This window comes from Zeus faber, assembly GCF_960531495.2.
Source record: "Zeus faber genome assembly, chromosome: 8".
In the NCBI taxonomy this organism is placed as follows: Eukaryota; Metazoa; Chordata; class Actinopteri; order Zeiformes; family Zeidae; genus Zeus; species Zeus faber.
This window is the reverse complement of record NC_137195.1, coordinates 30,159,955-30,184,672: the sequence shown is the minus strand read 5'-3', so window position 1 is coordinate 30,184,672 and position 24,718 is coordinate 30,159,955. Positions and strand designations below refer to the sequence as shown.

Sequence of the window (24,718 nt, the reverse complement as noted above, 5' to 3'; positions counted from 1 at the left end):
AGTCCCCACACACACACACACACACACACACACACACACACACACACACACACACACACACACACACACACACACACACACACACACACACACACACACACACACACACACACACACACAGATGTAATTTGCCTCTTATTACACAAGCATTAGGCAATTATCCCATCGGAGTTCCCACTGGCTTCCCAGAGCTGCAAAGAGGGATCGCTGCTTCACAGACCGACATTTTGAAAGCATCTGCAACATTCTTCTTTCCTTTCTTGAGGTTGACTTCATCCTCCTCTCTTTATCCCTTCCACTTTTCTGGTCTGGAGATCGATGTAGCCTCGTGCTAATTGCTGCTTGGAGGAGGAGGAGGAGGCCACCGACCACACAAACTACTATGCACGCAGACACGCACCCAGCGGCTCGGACGTACATGTTGTTGTGCACAGAAGCTCAAATCATGCCAGAGATTTAAAATTATTGAGTTATACTACGAGCATTAACATTTTAGCATTACATTTTTAAGCTATTCAAAGTTTTTCTATGACGCTTGCTGTCACAATACGTTGACTCCACTGTAACCACTGCACATTTGTGACCAGTGGTGGAAAATGTCCTCGAAAGCCACAAGTAGAGAACGGCAAGTAGAGATACAGTATCTTATAAAAAAAAAAACAGTCTAGTAAATCTGAAAGTCATTCATTACAAGAGTACTTGAGTGAAAGTCTAAAAGTGTCAAAAGTAATTATATGGTATTAAATGTACTTAAGTATCAAAAGTAAAAGTAAATCCTGTGGTGAAAAAAAAAAAGCCTGATTTTTCTTTTGGCTCTGATTTTATTCTGGTTGCCAATATTTCCGTGTTTTTCTGTAAGAATAAGAGGAACTTCAACTGCATTTAACCATCCTGGCTTGTCCTTCCTCTGGGGGGGCAGCCAGGAGCAGTGGGCAGCATTCGTCGATGCGCCCGGGGAGCTGGTTCCAAATGTCCATCGCTGGTCAGACGATGATGGGTGCATGTTTTTGGTTGGGGTCCTTACTGATGGTTAGTGGAGGAAACCCCATGTGAGCACAGGCAACATGCAAACTCCACACAGAAAGCTCCAAATTGGGAGATAACCCGCCGGAGCACGGTGCCAACAGCGCCCCAGGCAGGAATTGAACCCAGGACCTTCTTGCTGTGAGGCAGCAGTGCAATGCACTGCGCCTCTTATTTGGCTTATTCGCACTGAAGAGAAACCAGAGTAAGTAAAAAGTAGCCCAATTGACACCATTGTGACAAATAACTAATTTAAGCACCAAAAGCTCAAGATTTCGACCTCTTGCCAAAAAGATACCAACAAAGCTGACACACCCACTCACCATGAAATACAACAATTTCTTAACATTCTGCCTCTGACTGAGCAACTACAGCCTTTTATCGACTACAGCTTCAGGCGCCAGTCAACTGTTTACAAACGTAGCAATAAATCTTCATAATGCCATTGAACGTGTCACTCTATTCACAAAATACTAACTGCAACAGGATTTAAAGTAAAAAACGACAAGACACACCAAACGGACCCACCCCTATTGAGAAAGGAGGGAACATATATAGGAGCAGAGCCAAACCAAAATTACACAAGAGGGGTGAAACAAATATCACAACCAAAGGATTTAACATTAAATATGATTAAATAGGAGACTAAAGAACAGAAATAACTAATATTTAGATAATTGCAAAATAAACACCATCTATTAAAATTATTAATGTTAAAGTAATTAAACATGAACCCCACACCGCCCCATGAGGTGGAAAAGAATGGATTGTCCCACTGCTCATTCCATTCAGCACATAAGCCCTGCAGCTGTGGAGAAATCGTCCTTCCTCATCAGTGAGGAAGGACGACAGCATTGACAGCCTGACAGCATTATTTTATTTGCCATCTTATTCAGCATAACATAAAGACTGTGACTATAATATAGTCGAATATAGTATGACAGAAAGCTCACATAATATTATTATGTGAGCTTCCTGTCACATTTTGAAGAGCATTTCTTTTTTTCTTTTAAGGTGTAAGAGTTTGAAGATGCAGCAGAGTGGTAAGAGTCAAGTCAAGGGTTAAGCTCTTAAAAAGGTATTCAAAAGACCAACACTCTTGTTTGTATACAGTTATGTATTTTATAATTTAAATGCATTCTATAACAGCCCTGCATTGGAACTATGCAAATTATTCAAAAATAAAAATAAAAAATCTTGCTGATTGAACAAGGAATTAACATTTTCCTTTGGTACTGAACAACTGTACCTTCAATCCAATCATCCAAAAACACTACTGTACATTTTGACACATGGCTCATGTTGAAATCTTTCCACTTTAATCCCAAGCAAAGAAACCTGATATCGAGGTGGAATCCCCAGACTATGGCTGCTGTATACAACGGTCAACTCCATGTCCTGTGTCCAGTGTCTGGCCAACGATACTGCAATATGACTGGCTAGTCAGAGCTTTGCTGACAGCACAATGACAGCTTAAAAAAAACAAAAAAAAATCCTCCACCACACAGGATGCTAGAACATCAACATGTCATGAAGATGGAGGATGGGAACAAAAGTACAATAACGGGCCAGGATGGTGTCAAATCCCACGCACATACCAACACAGATATACAGACACAGACACACACACACGAAGAGACATACGCAACACAAAAAAATAATACATACGCATACTTAGAGATAGAAAGACAGAACAAAAAGAATAGGATAGAAATAGAGCTCCTCAAACACCCCCTACAAGTTTATGTTCCAACTTTACTCTTGCATGCTTGATTCAAATCAGGGTCATGAGAATGTATTAGGCCAGGTGTGCAAGAGTAGAGAACACCGTATTAAAGTACAATAGAATAGATTAAAACCACTCTACACAAGGTTCACTTTGAAAATTGGTAGCCATTAATGCACAAGAAAACAAGTCAATTATCAATTGTACATACTTGGTTATTAATATTCTGGTTATTGTTTACAGTTGGATTTTGGACATTTTGCAACCTGTTCTACCCATTGCTGCCTCCATCCCTGCTGCTGAAACAACACATTTTACCAATGGGAACTAGGATGACATCCAATGTATGTCCACACACACCCACACACGCACGCACGCATACACACACAGAATAGGAAGCCATGGCATAGTAATACCAGTAGAATGTGTTTATATGTACAGTATATAAAACTTTCCAGTGTAATGACATTGAATTGTATTCTTGGAACCCCTGGATCCTGCTTCAGGATTAAACATACATACACACACACGCAGGGGCTAGAGCCATGCGGTCACCGTCTTTTTTTCAAGCCCTGAACAGCTGGGGTTTGATCCCTCTCGCCTCTGTCAGCGAGTATCCACCACCCCTCTCCCCCCTGACTGACAGCCGGATGTGAGGAACACGGGGGCAGTTCCGGGAAGCTGTGGAATAAGGTCCGTCACCTTGTGTGCCGCCGCACACGCAACGGCAGCTCTCAAAAGCAGCAGGCTGGAGGCAGGTTCAAGGCTTTGTCGGAACAGATCAATAGAGGAAACGAGACAACGACACTTCTGGAGTGGGGGGTGGAGGAGATCTGCTCAAGGGCGAGGGAAACTTAAACAAGGTAGGGAATAAGAGAGAGTGAAAATACTCCAATTTCGTTGGAAAATGGCAGAATATCGGATATTGGTGCAAGAGTTAGAGGGCCTCGTTCACCAAACGTGTGAACGCATAAATTCGATCGTCTGGATTTGTTCTTCTATGATCAAAATTTAAGTGTGTTTGGAAGACCTAAGCTGATGTGGCTTCTCCCCTAAATGCCATATTTTGCTTTGTGAAAATCATGTCGTGTCAAAACTCTTTAGCATTTGCTGATTTAGTGGCCTCCACTTATAGATCTAATAAGCTACCGATTGGAACCATATCAACAAAGCGGATTCAAAGCAATGATCTCCATTGATCTCCATAATGATCACCATTTTTTAGGCAACGTTTTTAGGATACCCCATTTGGGGCCTTTCCCTCAATGAAATGTGACAAAATCTACTCGTCAAGGCGAATCCAATGTTGCCAGGCACGTCCCTCTCCGACAAAGGGGAGGGGCCTAATAGGTCCCACTTTTTAGCCTTTGACCTTTGCAGGCCTTCACGGTAGAGTTAGGTGACAAACGAGGGCTGAAATGACATGTTCTTATCTGAGTACTATTTGAGCCCCGACAAGCGCTGCTTAAATAGTCCTTGAATTATATGTTTATTGACACTACCACCCCTCCGAAAGTACATGTCCAGAGCTGTCCAAAACAGTGGACCTTATTTTGGTATCTCTTTTAATTACTGAGATAAAGGGATTAAAAGGTGACCTCTGGTCAGGGTTCAAAGGTCAATATCACAGTTTAGGGTTCATTGAAATCTCTCAAACTTACATATCTTAAACTACAAGATGGGAGCTTTCCAATAACGTGTTTGGTTTTATTCTACGACAAAGTAAAACAAATCCACCCTGCCATGGGAGGGGGTGAAAAGTGGGGATCCCAAGAACATTTACAATCTAAATGTAATAAAATCAGATTTTACATTGTCGCAGAAAAAGACACATTTCCAAACACATTTTTGGAAAGGTCTCAGCTTAAAATACATCTAAAATAAAACAACAATGTTTTTATTTGCTTTTTTTAGAGGAACAGGCAGGCGATCGCGTTATTGCGAGCGATATCCGTGCCTAATTAGACATGGACAGAGAGGGAGCGATGCTCCCTCAAGATGACAGAGGATCCAAAACGTACTTGTGTTTTTGATCAACGATATATTATTTTTTCGAGGGCTTTAATGCATTGGATAAAGTATAAAATAGGTGGCGATCTCAAATGAGGACAAATGGGTGTTCATTTTAACTTTGCATTTAACTCAGCATTTTCTGCAGAAATGTAGTTGTTCATTTTTATACTTCGATTTTAGTTTCTCTTAAGTTATATTTAATTAAATAGTGTATATAGTAGTGTAACACTAGTGTATTTAATTAAACAGTATAACTTCAATAACTTTCATACTCATTATAAATACTTTGTATTTAATTAAACAGTATAACATATACAATTTGGGAGCGGGATGGAAGTGAAAATGGAACGTTATTGGCTGAAGCCTTGTTTGACTATTGGCTGCTGGAGGAAAGGTTTCTGTGCTAGCTGATTCAGTGGGTTTCTAGGTAAGATGCATGAGTTACCATCTTGGTTGAATAAATAGTTGGCTTCTCACTTCCCACAGCCAGCCTCTCAGTTACCAGCACCGGCTTATCATTGGCCAGATCAGTAGCTGGCCTCGGCAAGGACATAGCCTCCGCCGACTTCTCAGTAGACTTAATTTTGTCCCTTACCCCGCGCCATACTTAACTCGTTTTTTTATTACACTACATCTAATTTGGATGCATAAAATGGCCAAGGCGAGCTGAGACTGGGATTTCTTTCTTTCTCCTTACCCCCCCCCCCCAAAAAAAAAACCTCTAAGTGCAGGCCGTTGAATACAAGTGTTGCGGTGCGGTTTACTCACAGAAGAGGAGCCCTGAGAATAACATCAGAGAGGCCACAGATATTTATGGAATGAACAAACCACAGGCTGTACACAGAAGTCGGCAGACACCACAACACAGGGCAAGATGCTGTGTATGGCCACAGGGCTCCACCACTCAGGCACACACGGCGCTAAAGCATACTGCCGGCTGTGGAGAGAGGTGCAGGAGTCACCGCAGAACGCTTCCAGTGGATGGCTAAGTTGGGAGGCGGCTTAGGATGAGAGATTGATTTGGATAGAAAGTGATAAGATGGATCCAGATAGAAGATAATCATCTATATATGACAGGCGAGGGGGTGTGGTCAACTGTCACTCTGCGGGACTCAGCGCCGGCTCTTTCCTGCGGCAGTACACCTCCACCGGATCGGTCAAACTTGGTGAGGGAGAGGCCTTACATGTGGTGTGCTCTCTTTCAGCGAGGAGGAAGCCTGGTGCAGGAAACTGAGCCTGGGACCAGATCGCTGCAGACAATGCCATCTGACAAAACCATTACTACTCACGTGCTTGTTTGCCAGAGGGCCTTTATGGTTATTTTCCTTAACAAAAAACCCCACCTGGGCGGATCCTCACTGTTACAAGTCTCTGTCTCCCTCCTTAACCCATACCTGTTAATAGAGTGTCCACACTATCCATCTACAGTTTTTACTGAATCCGCAATATAAACTCAATGGAACCTTAGGAACAGCCATTAGCCAGACTGAACACAAGTCTTAGTGGTTCTGTTGCTTCTGCTCTCCGAGGCGCTGTGGCTATTTTACCCCTATTTCCAGGAGACCAACCTGGCATGTTACGTGATACTGTAGCTGTGGGATGTGGAGAAATCCATCCGTCATCCTGGCTCCCACAGAAAAGGACAAATGGCAGTTTTAGTTAGAATAAAATGGTAAATGCGGTTAAGAAGGAATTCCGCTCAAGCGGGCCGTGGGACCTAGCGGCAGAGTCTAAACTTCCTCTTCACATTATGACACTTTCTCTTCGGGCCTTCTCAACGTGAGAACCGATCTCCGTCCTTCCACAATCTCACCCGCAGTCAATTTGTGGAGTCTCAAAATATGGATTCTTGGAGGCAGTGATTAATAGAGGGGGAAGTGTATTTTATTTGGGGTAGTGGCAGTCCCCAGCTTTCTTTTTAAAATATCTCAAATTAATCCTGAATGTCGGAGAGAGATGAAATATCTCTTCATGGTTTACCAGCACCAGGTGTTTCATTTGCCTGACTGACAAAAAGAAATGTTTATTCTGGCTGACCCTCCCTTTCTTCGCTTATTTTATCTTTTCCCCCTCTCTGTTTTGAGAAAAGGCAGAATCTCACCCTCAGTTTTGGGACTGAGGGCGGGAGAAGGTGACAGAGAGTTAAAAGAAATCAAGGGAAAGAAAGGGGAGAGAGGTCATTTGGAATTGACTGAGAAAAGAGCCAGCTCAAATCACCCTAGAGAGATAGATGGCTTTCCTCCGCTCGAATAGCGAACGGAACAGAAAAGGCCGGAACGAAGTGAATCATAGACCCTGGGACGCCTCAGCAAACCGTTTTAAGTTGTAAAAAATATTTGCTTCTATTAGCCTCTTTGCCCGTGCTTGACTGCTGGGTGGGTCTGCTGTGCTCTCAGGGCCTTGTTTCGGCTGGCACCGGTTCAACAAACCTCTCATGGCTCTGTGCCATTTCCTTTTTAAGAGGCATGCAAAGCCTTTTTCTGTTCTCAAACTAAAATACCCTTGTGGACTACTAAGTTACATTATGATGATTGAGACATTTTACTGTAATATGCTATAACCACACAGAATTTATGACAATCATGTAGCTGAATCAGATGCAATTTATATATATATATATATATATATATATATGTATCAAGCTATGGAGTCATTAAAAAGGCACTTAAATGGAGTACCAAAGTGCACACACAGACCAACTAAGAGATCAAAACAGCTATTTAGCCAAAGAAGGAACAGTGCAATTAGAGAGATTTAGTAAGTTGGTGTCTCCCGCACTTCAGCTTTAATGACACGCTGGCATATTTTTAGGAAAACACAAGATAAATCGAGAACAGTGAGGATGTCGAGTAGGAAAGTTGAAACTGAAAATAGGCAGCGAACACTTAAGCCTCACAGACACAACTTTCCCTATCCATCTTGAACACCACACAGACACAGTTACCCAAGTTCTCACTTCTCAGCGTGGCAGTGCACTGAATCAACGGGCACCTTCTAAGTCTCTTCCAAGACTACTGTTATAAGACCTATTAGTGGTGTGTAACAATTATCCACCTTAAAAAAAATGTATTGTATTGTATTGTATTGTATTGTATTTATTTATTTATTTATTTATTTTTAGTCACTACGAACCGAGCGCTCTATGGTTCTTTGCGAGACAGATTTTACACTACTTGACTCGAGCTGCCGTCGAGGAAAACAGTTTAGCCAGCAGCCAGAAGACTAAAAAGTAGCTCCCTAAATCAGTATGTATGTAAGTGTAGGTGCTGGGTGTCACCATGTGTGGGCCCGACCAGCTATCCTCTCCCCCCCTCCTCCTCTGCCATGGCAGTGGAGCGAGGCCGGCGCTCTTTTCGCTGGTGTAAACAAACTGGGAAATGGGGCACTTGGCAGCCGAGTAAAGTGAGTGATGAGGCAAGTGTGCACTGAAGCTTCAAATGAATCATTTGCTGGGAAGCGCCAGGGTTTTATTGGGGCGCAGAGATGGCGAGGGAAGATGGGGAAGAAATGTGAAAGAGTAGTCCACGGACAAAAACAACAGAAAGGCATCCTCAAATGCTATTTGATGGGGGAGGGCAAAGATGTAGAGAGAGGCTGACGACTTACAGACATCTGTGCGGCTTGCTTGGTGTGTGACCTCCAAGGTGAGGACTAAAGATTAGAATGTCTGAAAACTAGCAAGGCCGCGTAATCCCGCCGCCCACCGCAGCAGCCACCGCGAGCTCCGGTAACCTGGCGGTAAATATTACAGAGGTGACTGGTGACGGCGCGACAGCTGTGGGCCTTTGAAACGCGTGTGTCGGGGAGCCCCTCACCACCACGGTTTCAGCACCTGACACTTCACTCTTGCGGCCTCGGTGTAAGGGAAATTAAAAGACCGCCAATGAGGCCACGTTAAAACTCTGCAGCCGGATAAACTAAACAGTTAAATTTTGACGGCCACGATACTGGGGACAATCTGAGTGCCATGTTTGTTAACAAACAATTTACTGTGGCTTTACCCCAAATTGCAGTCGGTTTTCAACCATTTTCCAGCTGGTGTGGCTCTTCGTTACGGGACTAATCTGCCTGGCAGAGTCTGATATTATGGGCAAAATAGCAGAGTCAACTTCTCACCATCTCTATTTATACAACTCACCAACAGTGAAGGGAAAGATTACCAACAAAAAAGGGAGGGGGGGAAGGAACTAATTCAGTTGTTGTTTTCTGGAGCTATGTATTATAGAAAAATAATGGACGTGGAAAATGTAGCCTAAATTACCTTGGCGTTCTCAACCCTGGACCATACCTCTCTAAAATATGAGAGGGGGGGGGGGGGGCTGGTGGTAGTGTCAGAGCTCCGGCCTGCTTTGGAGAACTCACTGGGGACCATCTCCCATCAGGGAACCCAAATTCAACATCAGAGGGTCAAGTGAAAGGGTGTTAATTGTTACCAAATGAGCTTGCCACGGGCCCGCTGTGAGTTGCCGCAGCCGGTCAGAGGGGTGTCTTACTAACGAGGGGCAGGGGTCTGGCTTTGGAGGGCTGTGTTTATCTGCCGGGGGGGATCCCCATCGCAACCTCTTATTATGGCGTGTGGGACAAGCTGGGCTGCCATTCAACCAAAATGAGGGGGTTGGTTCACCGGTCGCAGAAGGCTGGGACCAGGACCATGACCAGTCTTTCCGACAGAAACGTGGACATGGCCATGGAGAGAGGGCAGAGAGAAGCGAGAATAACTCGGAGGACGACAGAAAGAATAACAGCCATAGAGACACTATGGGTGAAGATAATTGAGATCAAGGGAGAGATATGAGTTGGGAACTCATATCTCTCCCTCGCATTAAACAAAACATAATTAAACAGACGCAAATGTAAAGGTAGAACCATGCACGCATACACACACGGACACAGAGGGTTTCATCTTTCACAATTTCGCCGAGGTGCTCGTAAGTGGGCCCTTAAATCTTTTTCTTTTAACCCTTTCAAACTGTTTCACATGTGACACCCTAGGAGAGACTGACATGCTCCTCTAAAAGTTGTCAGTGTTACAAATGTGACACCTCATGCTAAGGGGCTCCAAAAAGTGGGTTCCATTTGCCCCTGTTCCCCTGAATGCAAAATATAGATCGTATATATAGTGCCCCCCAGCCCCTGCCAAAAAAAATCTGAACTTAAAAGGTAAAAAAAAAAAAAAAAAAAAAAGCCCAAACCACAAGAAAGCACGGGCTGAAGGCATGCTGGACGTTAACAGAGCCTGTGCTTCATGTACTTTTTCAAGTCAGGAAAATGATTTCAGCTGTGTAAATTGACAGCGACCTTGTAAAGCGTGTGATGGGAGAGGGGGAGAGAGAGAGAGAGAGAGAGAAAGGGGGGGGATGGTAGTGTCAGAGCTCCAGCTCCATCCACTAGGGACCATCTCCCATCAGGGAACCCAAATTCAACATCAGAGGGCCGAGTGAAAGGGTGTTAATTGTTACCAAATGAGCCCGGTGGCCCGACATCAACCTTACCCCCTTTTACCAGTCCCACGGCTTAATTTGCGCTGAAATAGAAATCCATCTAACTTCAAATGAATACACTGAGCCCCCACACACTGAATTGCAGGAGCAGGCGCGAGGAAAGGCAGAAACACATCAGGTTTTGCACAGGGTGGCACCAAGACGGGCTCGGAATGTCGGATGTTTACACTGCACATGCTGGCTAGTAGGTTAAGTCTGAACGCAAAGTTGGGGTTGAAATCCAATCCCCCTCTCTCTCTCTCTTGCTCTCTCTCCGAGGGCGGCGGTAATCATCTGATGTACGGTGGACGCTCACCGCGATGGCTGCTTACCATAGATCGATCATCCAATTATGACACTGGATGTAATTAGCGAAGGGCTACTGGCACCCGGAGACATGTTTTTCTTCCTTCAGCCGTAAGAAACACACATTGGCTCGCGTAATTACAGATTGTCAATGCCGCCATTGCTGGGTGACTTGGGTGAGTGTACTGAAACCGGTAGAGACCAGTTTTGAACATGTCGTCACATGGTTATCAGTAATGCCCAAAAAAAAGAAGAAAATGCGTACACACATGCCGCGATCAATCATGAAGAGGGGAAGGTGGCTGGTGGATAATTCCTGGGTGGAAGGGGAAGACTGAAACACATGAGTGTGGTGAGGGATAATTGCTCGGTTGTCACTTACAGGGGCGGGACACAGCGACTTGTGGCTTCTGTGCATGTGTGTGTGGGGGGGGGTGGGGTTGTGTATGCATCTTAATGTAGGTTAATGTGGAATAATCACAAAATTGGGACATGTGTCCGCTTAGACACACATAGAGTGTGTTTGTTTGTGTATGGATGTGACTTGTGTGTGGCTTTGTTTGGGCCACGGTGGAGCCTGCTGAGGTATATGATGGGAGATGAGAGAGAGAGATAGAGGGAGGGAGGGAGAGAGAGGGAGGGAGGGGAGAGAGAGAGAGAGAGAGAGAGAGAGAGAGAGAGAGAGAGAGAGAGAGCGCACATGTGGGCAACAGAGCCACAGATCCGTCGCCATGCCCCTAACTACCATGAAGGGAGAACATCGCCAGCCAAGGCACAGTGAAATTGCATGGCAGGCCCAAACTTATTTTCGGGGTCCAAGACTCTGGGTGGATATGTTCCATGCCCACGAATGATCATCGTTTATCATCCAACAAGATCACAAGACGGCCGGTGCGTCAGAAAAAAATAAAGTTACATTTGAAAAAAGGGTCTAGGCACCATTTCCACAGGAATGAGGAAGTCTCATTCTCATGGCGTTGAATGCAAGTCTCCTCAAAACAAACAACAAATAAACATCTCGATAGGGTGCGCTGAAAAACGGCCGGGGAAGGAAAAAACACACAAAACAAAAAACAGCCCATGTGGGTCTGTGGAAAACAGTAGCTATGGTTACTGATCAATAACACCATTGCTCCGTACATCAAAGCATTAATGGGCTCTCTCTGGAAGAGATTTGGGGCCAGTGCGGCGTGGAGTATGGCGCTCCCCTCCATCTCCACTTGATACCTTTTGTTGCTGTCAGGCTGGCCCTGGAGGCCCCCGGACCGCCGTCTGCCTCCCTGCTCCATGCAATCTCTATCACGCCGTAACTTCCACCAACTGAAGGCAACAATAAAGACTGGTGGCCTCCCCTCATCTTTTTTTTTTGTTCTACCTTTCTTTCTATTTTTTTTTTATCTAATTTCTCCTCTGCTCCCAGTGTCAGCTCCCATCTCACTAGCAGCTGCGCAAAACATTAGGCGCTACTTTTATCTGCCTCATTACATGTGTTTGCCAGCTCCATCTCGAACAAACCCCCCCCACACGCACGCACACGCACACACCCACACGCACACACACACACACATGCAAACACACACACACACACACACACACACACACGGTGGGGCTGCGGTTTGGAGGCAGCAATGACACAATCCAGATTCTCTGAGCTGCCTTTAGCGGGAAAATGTGTTTTGCGCTGAGCTATTTCCGTCAGAAGTCGGGCCTTTCCCCCGGCTCCCAGCTTTGATCCACATGCTATGGATTGGGGGGGCTTGTATCAACAGTCTTGTGTTTCAGTTGGAGGGCCCTCGCGGACCTCCGAGGTGTCACTCATGGCTCACTCCCTTCCTCACTGGGGAAGGGGGCGCGGGGGTATGACCACACCGCGGCGCCATCACCCATCGCACACGGGAACGCGCTCAGGCCGACAGAAAAACATCGCCGGTGGTCAGACAGATGTGCACCAGGGGTCGAAACGTACAGAATAATTAGGTTGGATGCAGGTTATGTTCCCAAAAAGGGGTCAAGGGATTTCAGAGATAAGTTAAATTTAGGCATTATATATACGCCCCCCGGTAGAAAGAGGCCTGGTTATGGTTTCGGACCCATTTTATACTTGCCCTTTCACTCTCATTACAAGCCAATGACCACTCCAGACTTGACACTCTTTCATACTCTGGATAACTCGGTGGCTCATTTGGTCTGAGAATCAAAGGCTTACAGTACATGTTAAGTCTAGTCATATCAGAAATGCCCGATGGCCCTCATTGTTGCGGAAGCAAGCTGCATTAGTACCTATTAGTATCTGCAGAATACTGTGTGTCTTGTGAAACGACTCCTGTAACATACACTATACAAGATATTGAAGTGAGACATCTTTTAACGAAATTAGGCACATTGGGAGCCTTTCCTTTTTGGTGTGAGAGAAGATGAAGAGAGAGGGAGAGAGAGAGAGCGAGAGAGAGAGAGAGAGAGAGAGAGAGAGAGAGAGAGAGAGAGGACAAGCCACCTCCAATGCTGCATGTCTCACACACCGTCTTCGCTAGGGAAGCGGCTGAGGGCAAGACATGTCCAAGTACGCAGAGGGAAGAAAAGCGACGGACTCACTGGTAGATGTCTTTGCGCAGCACGGTGCGGGTCAGGGGGTTATCCGCCTGAGGGGCCATACTGAGGGAGCCAAGCTTCAACACCAGGGTGTCCTCTCTCTTGTGGTGGGACTCTGCTGTAACACACGCGCACACACAAATAGATACTAGCGTTACTGAGAGAGAGAGGGGTACACCAAACACAAACACACACTTGCAGGTACACAGAGGCACAAATAAACTCATGCATGATTTGTTCCACAAAATGCAGCCGTGGGAATGTGCACAAACACCTAAATCAACAAACACACAATGAAAATACACAAACACACACGCGCATAAGCAAAGCAAAGTGTACAACCTCCCAACTGCTATGCAATGCAAGGAACAGACACAACAAGCCTCGATAGATGACTTTTTAGACAATAGTCCCATTGTGTTCTGTCCGAGTGAATTTTGCTGCGGTGAGTTTCCATGAGAACCTCAGCTTTTTGTGTCTGAAAATGTCTCTGCATACTAATGTGGTGGCTTTGGTATGTCTGGACGGCCTTGACAAAAAAAAACAAAAAAAAAACATTCATTGCAGGTCACTGCAATGAATGAGTGCGGCTCTCCGCACATTATTGGGGAAAAAAAAACAACGACTTAAGGGTAAAACATTGGACCTGCTGCTGCCACGTGTCTGTCCTGAGTTCCAGGGCAGAAGACTCTGATCATGCTGGTGTTGATGTAGATGAGAGGCAGGCAGCGGGAGGTCAGTGTGTGGCTCCTCATTGGTTGGCCTGCAGACTTCCCTCGGTCCCGGAAACGTCTTGGTACCGTAGCCTGGAAGAGTGACATTTCTCTCAATCAAACTTAAAACAGCAGTTTTTTTTCAAACAACAAACGGTAATTTATTCTCACATCTGTCCTAAAGAATATCTATCCAAAGAAATAAATAAATACCATGTCATGCTAACAGCATTCTGTCTTATAACTGAGTTAGTTGAACTTTTACCCAGTTCATAGCTGCCACCTCCGTCCATGTGATTCCTGCACAGAATGCCCAACATCCCAATAGTAGCCCATCTAGAGTAAACATGTTTGTACTGGGTCACTACCTGGAACAGTCCCACTACGGTGGCCAGCAAGGGGCATGACAGCACCACGTCAAAGGGCTGGGCCGTCAGCAGGATCTCTCGCAGGTACTGGGGTGAGCCATCCACCAGGGGGTCAGGGGTTGCACGCTGGCCATCAGCGGCACTGCCGGCGCGCGGGGGCCGCTCTGCCCGTGTGGTAAGCTTATGGCGGACATTTTTAGTGATGGCCTGGGTGTAGGTGACGGAGAGGAAGCCATGCTGCTGGTGGGAGACCTCCAGGACCTTGGCTGCCGTCTGAGGGACGGTGGGAAAGGGGGGCACACACAACTCACTGTATCACCCGTAACGCAGCCCTCTCCAAGGAAAACGCAATGGACGTGAGGGGTCTGATGTTCCTGGTGAGTATAGAAGCCTTGTTTGATACAAGAGAGAAGTCAACATCTCCTAATCTGCTTCTTCCAAGGAAAAGTGCTTCGTGTTTTCCAATTGTAATAAATGTAGCCAAATTTCTCAAAGTATTTTGAAAGTTTTACGGACATCAATTTAGTCAATTGTTTTTTGTGAACATTATATCCTCCATACAGAGGTGGCTTTACTTTTTGAAAAGTCCTCAGATGATAAATATTTGTTTTGTGTTTGCCTGTAGGTGCCAAAGCCAACATCCTAAAGTCCGCAAACTAGGTGAACTGGAGTCCGAGACAAGACTTCTACTCTTGCAGTAAAACAGCCCTTTTCGTCGGACAGAGCAAGCAAAGCTGAAGCTACTAGTAGAAAATTGAGGGCGCAACAGAATATTTACTCATGTGCCATGCTCTGCGTTAGACTGGAGCAGTAACTCAGCCTCCTTTTTAAAAGCCATTACTTCAAACCACGACTCAACGCAGTGAGTTCGCAGGCTGAATTAGAGGCTATGCTTCTGATTTATCAAAAGAAGAAGGGAAAAAAAAGCCAAATCTCCAGTCAAATGACTGATTTGCAAACTTAATTACAGTTTAGGATTCATTGAAATAGGCAATACGTTAAGAAAATAAACTCCAACTGGAGTGCAATTAAACAATATTTCACAGAAGGGAGCAGGACTGTACATAACGTCGAGATGAAGTCTGCTGGAACTTCCATTAACAGTGAATTTGAGAACTGCTTATTTATTAAGTTGATAGCTAAACGGACATCTGATCAATCAGAATTAAGAACGAGCAAAGCATAAACTCATGGATTTAGAATTTGGGGATTATAAGTAAATATATATAAACACAGTTTAACTTTACAAGCTGATCGAGACAAATGTATGAATAGCTGCAGTGTGTAATAGTGCAAACATTATGAAAGCATATGGTGGGTTCAATTGAATCATGTGGAGTGCAACCCTCAGGGTCTAGACATATACCTGTAGTCATTTCTGCATATTTTAAATAAAAGGCTTGAAAAAGATGGACCAATACAGATTTATTGTTATGTGATTGCATAATCATGGACTGAGGGAGGGGCTGTTTTGGGTTAGTTGACGTTTTGGCAACAAAAATATATAGACTTGTTTATAACAAGTCTAGACTATCTGAAATTCATGGGGTAATCCTAAATATCCGTTAAATTCTAATTTTTAGGAACACTTCAGAGTGGTGTGCTTCTGAAATACTAAAGCATTTGACATTTTGGTATTTTGTGGGTGTGACACCGAAGGACGAAGAAAACTGTTCATTTGTTAATTTTAAGGCACTCCATTAGCTGATGACCAGGCAGTTTTCCTGGGGTCAAAGACAACATTACACTTTGAAAACGACAATTTCTTTGTACATGTAAAGTATGAGAAATGCGAATAATATTTGAAATATAATAATTTTAAAGCTCTGTATGCCATAAGTTCCGGGGTGGTCATCAGTTCTTCCAGATTTAATTGTGAATTATGCGAATTAATGATGCAAATTCATTACATAATCTATTTAAAATAGATTAAATAGACCCTAAAATATCAGGTAAAATGAGACTGTTTTTAATAGATGTAATGCTTTGAATAGTAAAATGTGTATTCTTGTTTTCTGTATTCGTTGTGCACTTCAAAAAAATGACACGTCAACTCACATGGTCAGAAATTAAGTGATTAATCCACTATTCTAGCACCAATTTGGGATATCACCAAGTCAAATTAATGGTCCATTAATGTTATAGTTAAAAAAACAAAAAAACAAAAAACAAAAACAATGCACTGTCCGCAATATAACACAACATTATTATTATTCATTAAAAGTTGTTTTGTTTTTTTTAAATAAAGAAAGCCATTGCAAATCAGCAATTTTGTTGCACAATAAGCCCCAAAATTGCCCCATAATGCCAGAGGGCCTGAATCAAAACTTACAAAGGAACACTGGAAGATTGTCTAATGGCAATATTAAAGAGACTGGCCTTTGAAGGGAGACTCTTTCTACACTTCTTTTGTATAAAAACACTGTTGATGGAGGCCAAGCAGACTTCTAGGTAAGGAAGAAAAATAAATCTCAACAAGAGGATGCCCTGGATTCTTACAGGAGGGAAAAAGCCACAGAAGTGGCTGAAAGACTCCTGCTTGCTGACGGGTCGAACCAGCACTGTGCGTCTGTTCAGCTTGTCAGTGCAGGAGAGGAGTACTCCTCCTCCACAGCCGCCTGTGCTCCCCGCACGCTCCTCCGGACTGGGGTGAGGGGAGCAGAGAAAGGGAGAAAGAATAAGGAATAGAGAGCCAAGAGATAGATCAGATGGGAGCAGAGGGGGCAGGTAAGAGGAAGTTAAACAGCACAGAAATAATCTTGGAAGCGAGGGATGATTTCAGCGAATCAAAATCAGGAGAGCAGCAAAAAATAAAGAAGACACATTGGACTGGGGAGGGGTGGTCTCATACACTCTAGGACGTGCCAGGGCCCCGATTAGAACACCGGTTCGATCTGATGCCTAGTGGAGGTTAATGCTGGAAAAGGTCAGTAGCTTATATTAAGGTATAAGGTGAATGCTGAATCCTGAATGCTCAGCATTGAAGAGTCAGCAAATCTCAGAGGACTTTGTGGAGAGTGGTTAATAAAGCTGGGAACATGGCATTGAACCAGTGGTGTCCTGCACCTGAATCAAATTGGTGTTGAATTTGGATGAAACACTATGTACATTATTTAGACATGTCATGTAAAACTTAACCCTACCTATCAGAGTTTCTGGTGTCTGCACTTGAAAGTCAGCCCTGGACGTTAAGATTTGAGTATGAGGCCATTGCTGTAGTAAGTTGTGATGTGATCAACAAGCAACCAGAAGAAAATGCATGTCTCCTCCTCTCCCACACACAGAAGAACCATTGCAACCAAATTATGATTGTTATCAAAATAATTTTTAATCTCATCAGCCAATCAGAGCCACTGGAGAGATAGAGGAGGATTCCAAATGTAATGTTTGGTCATGAGTTGAGTAATGTATGAAGGCTGTTAAATTGAAAGAGGAGCTTAATATTCCCGCTAATGACGATCTCTCCCCATCTGTCCAGTGTGAGCAGCAACGAGGAACCTCAATCAGGATGTGCAATGGCAGAGTGGTGCAGGTATTTAAAGAGGGCCGCAGTTTGCTTGTGGGGCCTCACCGCGGCTGTCTCCTTGCAGTGCATGAGGAGTCCTTCATACTGGCCAGGGTGCCAGCTCTGCCCTGGTCTAGAGAAAGACACATAAGGCCCAGCTCAGCTTGGGCATTTAAGGCTAACTTGGCCGCTATGGTCCGCATTTTGCCTGAACTGGTCTGATACACACAAGACCTGGCCAAGATGAAGGCTTCTTTATCAGCCATTGGAGCTTTAGCTGTATCTAGCATAGATACAGTTACGTGTAAAACAACATACTGAATTTACATGGGATACATGGGCTGGAATGGAAATCTCTTAATAGGTTGGAAAACATATACAATGTGGCCATAATAGGTAATACAGTAAAACCCATTTTATATCAATATCACTAATCTGAATTTAATTTTGCCCATTCTTGTCTCTTATGCTGGCCGGTTATAAGGTAATGGTGGCTGCAAAGCATATAAGAATAGGCATATAATCTATTGTCCAATGTGTATTGCAAAGCTGATGTCCCCCTATTAATGCAACTGTCAGGATCCTTATAAACATTGGCTACAGTTAAACTTCCAGATATAAGTGTCAGTGAATGTCGAGATGGAAGTTTAATGTATGTATTATATGTTCATGCATATACATACAATAATAAACAGGGTCTGAAGTTAAATCCCTTGTGCTAATAGTTTGTGGGGGCTACAGAAAGAAATCCAGCTTAGCTAAAGAACTTCACACACGTGTCCCTACACTTAAGGAGAGTACCTCAGGCAGAACCGCTACACTAAATAAAAGTTCCACATGGCTTAGTCCCAGAACCATCCCCTCCATACACATAGTACCCTCAGCCTCCCACTAGTCTGGCTATACATGCACGGTGATAATCCTTCTTTACAACCACTGGCACCGTACAGACTCAGTCCTCAATTAGCACTTCCTCTACCGTAGGGGGCCTGCCCAGTGACTAACCCGACTGACACCATTAATGCTTGCCCAGTGCCGCCAGTTCTGTACTGGTATACTGGGTAGCTAACATCCATCCTTGGTCATCTTGAGCTACCTCCCAAACTTCTTCACATCTGTGTTCTTCTCCTACACAGCCACTGACTCGCCCTTCCAGCTTTTGCAGAAAACAAATTCAGAGCTGATCTCAGAGAACAACTTTGAATACTAAATTCAAAATACGTAGTTACGATTTGGTTACATCTATCTCTACTGGGCTAATATGTGTGTGCCAGCCGTGATCCCTTGCCTCCGCAACTAAATCTGTATACTTGAACCTCTTCCTCTTAAAGTCTTCCTCCATTAAATCCTCAAACATGTAGATTAAACTATTCTGCCAACAGAATTGTTGGCTCAATGAAACACACAATGCGCTCAACACAATACAACACCCTGTCAGATCTCAAGGTAGTGGACACAATTATCTGTGAACCTGGAGTTGCATGCCAACATCTGCCAACAATTCCCAGTCCTTCACTTTACCCAATTTTCCAAAGTTACAATTACAATTGTTCTATTTTCTCAATTGTTCTATTTTCTTTACTACCAGGACCCGAATTAGCCTCTGTGTGCTTGCTTTCACCCACTGAACACTTGAGAACTGGAGCCTGGCTACACTGGACGGCTTCCCTCAGGGTTCATTTTTTGCCCGCTTTCACAACTTAGACAAAGTCATCCCCAACCTCACTTAAATTTCTATTTCACATTAGTCACTGGCAGCTCTAAAATCCCCTGACCATATCGTAATATCTTACTTAAAAATAGTGGTACTCCCAACCATTTCCTAATGCACATGTCTATCAAGTTCTTCAATCGGTGAATGGAATCTCATAAACTCTAAATGTAATGCCACATTATACATGATAGCAATAGTCTCAACTGAAGGCACCACAATTTCAACTTACCAGGCAATAATGACTTATCAATACATTCAATGCCTTCATACATGCCTTTTCCTAACTCACAGCCTTGCTCGGTATTGCTTAAGCTACACAGGTTTCACCCTTGCAGAAGGAATTACCTCCTCGTGGGGACAAAAGCTCTCCGGTACAACTTTGCCCCTTACAATGAACAAATTTTAATTTGGGAGGTTACACCTCCATTCTTGGCCATTTTAGAAAGCACTCAACTTAGCCAATGCCCTATGCATAAGTGGCTTTCTAGTCATGATTATGGATGATACTGTGAGCGAATCCTCCTGAACCCCCACCCCCCAGAGATGAATAAAGCGTTGCATTATCTTATCTTAAATACTGTTAGGTGGAGGCATAAGTTTAAAAAACATCCTGTCAGAGAATATAACAAAAATAAGGTATACTGTGTTGATGTTATCATACAGTGAAAAGAACAATTTCAGGTATATCCAATGATGTGTTGGTCAATCGAACATCACATTCTCCTGGAGGACCATCATTTCAACAGAGCTGAGATAAATAGGGCTCTACTGTATGTATTGTTGACTGAATTAATTTGATTGTAAAACATAACATTAAACCAGTCAGCTAATCAGAATTGGTTTGCACTGTGTTGTCACCAATACCTATGGGTAAGAAACCAAATGATATTAACATGAACAAAATTACATTTAGTTTCAATGCGCAGAGTGACACGTCTGCAACAAGCGTGTGTGTGTCTTTAAAATTTCATATTTTGTGTGTGTGTGTGTGTGTGTGTGTGGGTGTGTGTGTGTGTGTGTGTGTGTGTGTGTCTGCCTGGTCAAAATCACCACCCTTGAACCATCTGTAAAGGAAAAATACAAGCACATACAAACATACGTGGCAAGTTATTGCAGTTGTTTTGAGAAGCCAAAACATGCACAACAGATTCATGGCACGACTCTTCCTACACAAAGGAAATGATTCAAACATCTCCAGCGTCATCCTCTCAGGGACCTACCCACCTCACAAGCTCTCCGCCGCGGCATTACGATGTGCTTTGTGTGCGTTTGTGATCTCCCCTCTCGACTCTTGTCGCCGTTCTAAATTACTCATACGCGTAGACATCCTACAGATGACCTCGCTCATGCCGCCACCCCACCCCTCCATGCTCCCAGCCGCCATTTGTGGAGCAGCTGGAAGACATCAGTTCCAATTTGTGTTGAGATGCTCCTTGGAGCAAATTAGTGTGAACTGTCACCAGCCAGTCCTCTGGAAGTGGTCTGGGGGGGACGGACTAGATCGAGCAAGTAACCAAAATGAGCGGGAATTGTCCCTGAACTTGGCCGGGGGGAAAGATTTATCATGTGCGAATGTGCCTCTTCTCTTCCGTTGTCCCTTTTACCCCCCTGCCAGCTTCTTCTCCATCATCAGTTACATCACCCTCGTATGTGGTTAAAACATCTACTGAACTCCCATCTTTCCTTCCCTTGGGTCCAACCTTCTCTGTCATGTTGTTCCTTTCCTCCCTTCACAAGCCCCCTCCCTCCCGGATAATTTCAAGAAATCAGGAATTCAATTATCTGTAGTGCTCACCTCCCATATGTGCAGACCCACTCTCTCAGACCCACTCAACCTTCCTTTCCCCTTCTCCAGCAGTGAAATATGTTCTTATGGCCAGATGAGACGTCTTTTTCTCCCTCTGTCAGACATGATTTAATCTGACCTGCCACACACAAATAACCTGGGCTGGGGCGATGAAACAGCAAACAATTATCTGTTCCCGAATGATTAACATGGACCGGAGCCCCGGCGGGCCTCCCTTGTGTCTGGATGATCCAGATTAGCATAGGCTGGACGCCTGGAGGTCCTTCACCGTGTCCCTGAACAGCCCTGACTGTAAACTGGCCCGAATGATGGAGCGCTCCCTCCTGCCAGGGCCTCGTCTGGTTAAGAGTGTGTTGAGAACCACGCCGTTAAACGCACGTTCAGCTATAATGGCCCCCTTTAAAAATGTGAAAATTGATCACCATTATCTACTTGGGGGAGAGACGGAGCTCCGCTGAAGAGGTTGGCGCCGCCTCAGAAACAATTGGACACACACCTGTGTTAAGCGCGGCATAAAGACCTGGGACACTTCTCCTTGCTCCCCAACAATTCCCACCATTGACAGTGTCCTGGCTCGGCTGACACGGCACTCGCGCTGTAGCAAATGCGGCCCGGCTGAACGTAAATAATTTACGTACTTGGAGAAACCAGAGAGGCCTTCTCCATGTTTTTTGCTTGCAAGTCAAGTCTGAAAGCCAATAAGCCAGATCGCCTCACTCTCTGCCTGACGCAATCTGATGTCCACGAAAGTCTGGCTTGGTTTGACTCTGCTTTCTTTTTCTTTCTTTCTTTTATTGTGTTTTTTTTTCCGGCCCCCGACAGTAACACCTATTTACACATCAGCGGTGAAACACGGGCATGTTGCTGAATGTGGATCTGAATGTCCCGTTGTCTGGCATCGGCTGGTCTGATTTCATCCCCCAGAATGCATCTGTGTTGGAACGTATCACCATGGGGGACATGTACACACACACACACACACACACACACACACACACACAGGCGAACACATTGTGGCCCGTTAGCCACTTGTGTGTGTCAGCCCCGCATCCTATCATCTCTTCAGACATAGTCATGGGAGAACTACCTCCCGCTAAGTGGTCTCTTCCCAGTGAAGAAAACAAGCTTCCAGGCACGTACACCACACACCGAGAGCTGCTGATTCTATCCATAAGGCATGTGATTAGGATTGGGGAGGTGGGGGGTGCGGATGCAGGGGGGAAAAAAAATACAGTTTTAGATTTGGAAATAAACCGCTCAATTATTTATAGGGAAGAACGTGTTTTGCGATGAATCTCTACCACCACTCTGTGCTTCTATAATTTAAAGCCCTCGAAAACCGGTCTGTTTGCAATTGGACTGTTGCACAGGGAGAGATCACTGAAAGGTCACTGTGGAAAGCGGCCCAGTGTTCTTTTTTTCCTTCTTCCTACAATGCGTTAATGTCCCTGACTTTCACCTCGAAAATCTATTCGCCGCACGCCAAGAGGATTACAGAGAAGAAGACTTGAATTCCACTGCCGCGTGAGTCAGAGGGCCAGCCCAAAGGTCATAAGAGAATCCGTCTTCCGATCTAAGTGACGTCTTTCTCTTTCGTTGTCTGTCCGTTTCGTGATCCTGTTTGATAATCCCCCACCCCCGACACTCAACTGTGTTGGCAGGCGTCAGGGGTCATGGTGAGATCGAGTGTTGTGTGGTCTTGGTAGCTTGAGTGTGTTGCATGCATATGTCATAAATCATGAATGCAAAAGAGACACAAGCATGTGTTCCTTTGCGTGTTTACGGGAGATCCTTTACCTGCATCTGTAATAGTCAATGTTAAAGCTTCCCACTTTACACTTGATCTTTGTGTAGACATCCTGGACGTCGACAGAGGCGCTCAGGTCCTCCAGTTCACCGACCACGCAAATCTCTGCACAAAAAAAAGGGCAGTTTTGACAAATCAAAACACAAATTACATTTTTGGATGGTACACGGTGCTAAAATAAAGTAATAAGTACGTGTGTTTGAGAGGTTGCACTCGTATCATCATCTGTACGTGGTTTAATGTGTGATCAAACTTTTGCAAATCATAAGTTTAAAAGGAGGTCACTTACTGCAAAGCAGGAGTGATCTACTCTTTCCAAAGGTGGGCTTTAGTGTGTTTCAACAGTTTAGACCCTCAATATGTTCATGGTTAATGTAAGCTCTTGCATCGCAACGACTCCAAATATCGTCCATTAAGCGACAGGCGCTGGTGGGCGCACACACCCACCCACACCCAAACAAAATGCTTCACTAGGACCATGTGACTTGTCCAAATATTTTGACTAAAGTACATGGTTGCCAATTGCTTAGAGGATTGGACTAAGAAGCTTAATATAAAAAGGCAATTAAAAAAAAGCTTCCTGTTTAACCGTAGACCTGCCAACCTTGGGAAAATATTTTGAGTACCACAATAGTGTAACAGGGAGTCTCCGTGGTGAGTTACTGCAGCTAAATGACTCCATCAGTTATTCACACGTAGCGATCTCGTAACGAGTCTAATCACATTCTATGCAAGATACTATGGCTAACTATATATAGTAATTCATCTCAATAGGCTATACAATAGGCTTGAAATGCATAAAGTTCTCATAAAGAATTAAAAAAAAAAAAAAATCTCATAAAGTTACCATACGTATTTACCAACTAGAGATGCACCGATTGCGATTTCCTTGGCCCATTCAGATTCCTGATTTTTTTAAAGTCTGACCTGTCGATACCGTTTTCTGATCTGCTGTACGTTGATGACAAATACATCACGTGATCTGATCACAATGACGTGATTGGACAGCTGCATACACGGAATACACTGCAATTTTCAGTTACCACAATAGTGAGATTGCTGATTTCGACACTGTTTATTATTGTTCATTATTCACTATGGGACAATAATAGAACATGAAACTGTCTCTGAGTTCCAATAAAATAAACTACAACCTGGAACTGTCACTGAGTTCCAATCAAATAGAATATGGGACTGTCACCGAGTTTCAGTAAAATTCAACCTGTAACTCTCACAGAGTTTTAGTAGGACCCAACATATAACTAACATGGAAATGTCCAGTTCAAACTTCAAGTGAACATATCGTTCACTTTGAAGTGCAAATATACATTTATATTATATTTATATGGTACTTTGCAAAAACATTGCAATCACAACAAAAATATGTTTTAAATAAAATAAATGGCCAACTCTTCTCACTCTTGTTCACTGGAAATCCTCCTTTACTCACCGTGCATTATACCAACTGAATCAAATTGAACGGCTCATTTTACTGAGTAACTCGTCAAGAAACGAGTCTCAAAAAAAGAGTCAAACTTTTCATCACGAGTGGAACTCCGCTGTAATGACAGCGATAGATACGCAGTCTGCACAATGTTGGAATATTGTTAGGCGATAAATAAATAATTTATCTAATCTTCTTTGTTTACCTTGAAGTACCTCCAAAC

At 44.1% G+C, this 24,718-nt stretch overlaps 1 protein-coding gene across 1 annotated transcript in view; it reads right to left on the bottom strand.

Moving 5' to 3' along the window:
- Positions 1–24,718, bottom strand: part of vps13b (vacuolar protein sorting 13 homolog B) — a 410,620-nt gene that overhangs the window by 148,188 nt on the left and 237,714 nt on the right. The window contains exons 27-31 of the mRNA XM_080006210.1: positions 23,042–23,156; positions 16,718–16,862; positions 14,219–14,491; positions 13,784–13,943; positions 13,141–13,255 (exon numbers count right to left, since the gene is read on the bottom strand). Of these exons, the coding sequence (XP_079862336.1) occupies positions 13,141–13,255; positions 13,784–13,943; positions 14,219–14,491; positions 16,718–16,862; positions 23,042–23,156 (808 nt within the window). The remainder of the gene's footprint in view (positions 1–13,140; positions 13,256–13,783; positions 13,944–14,218; positions 14,492–16,717; positions 16,863–23,041; positions 23,157–24,718) is intronic.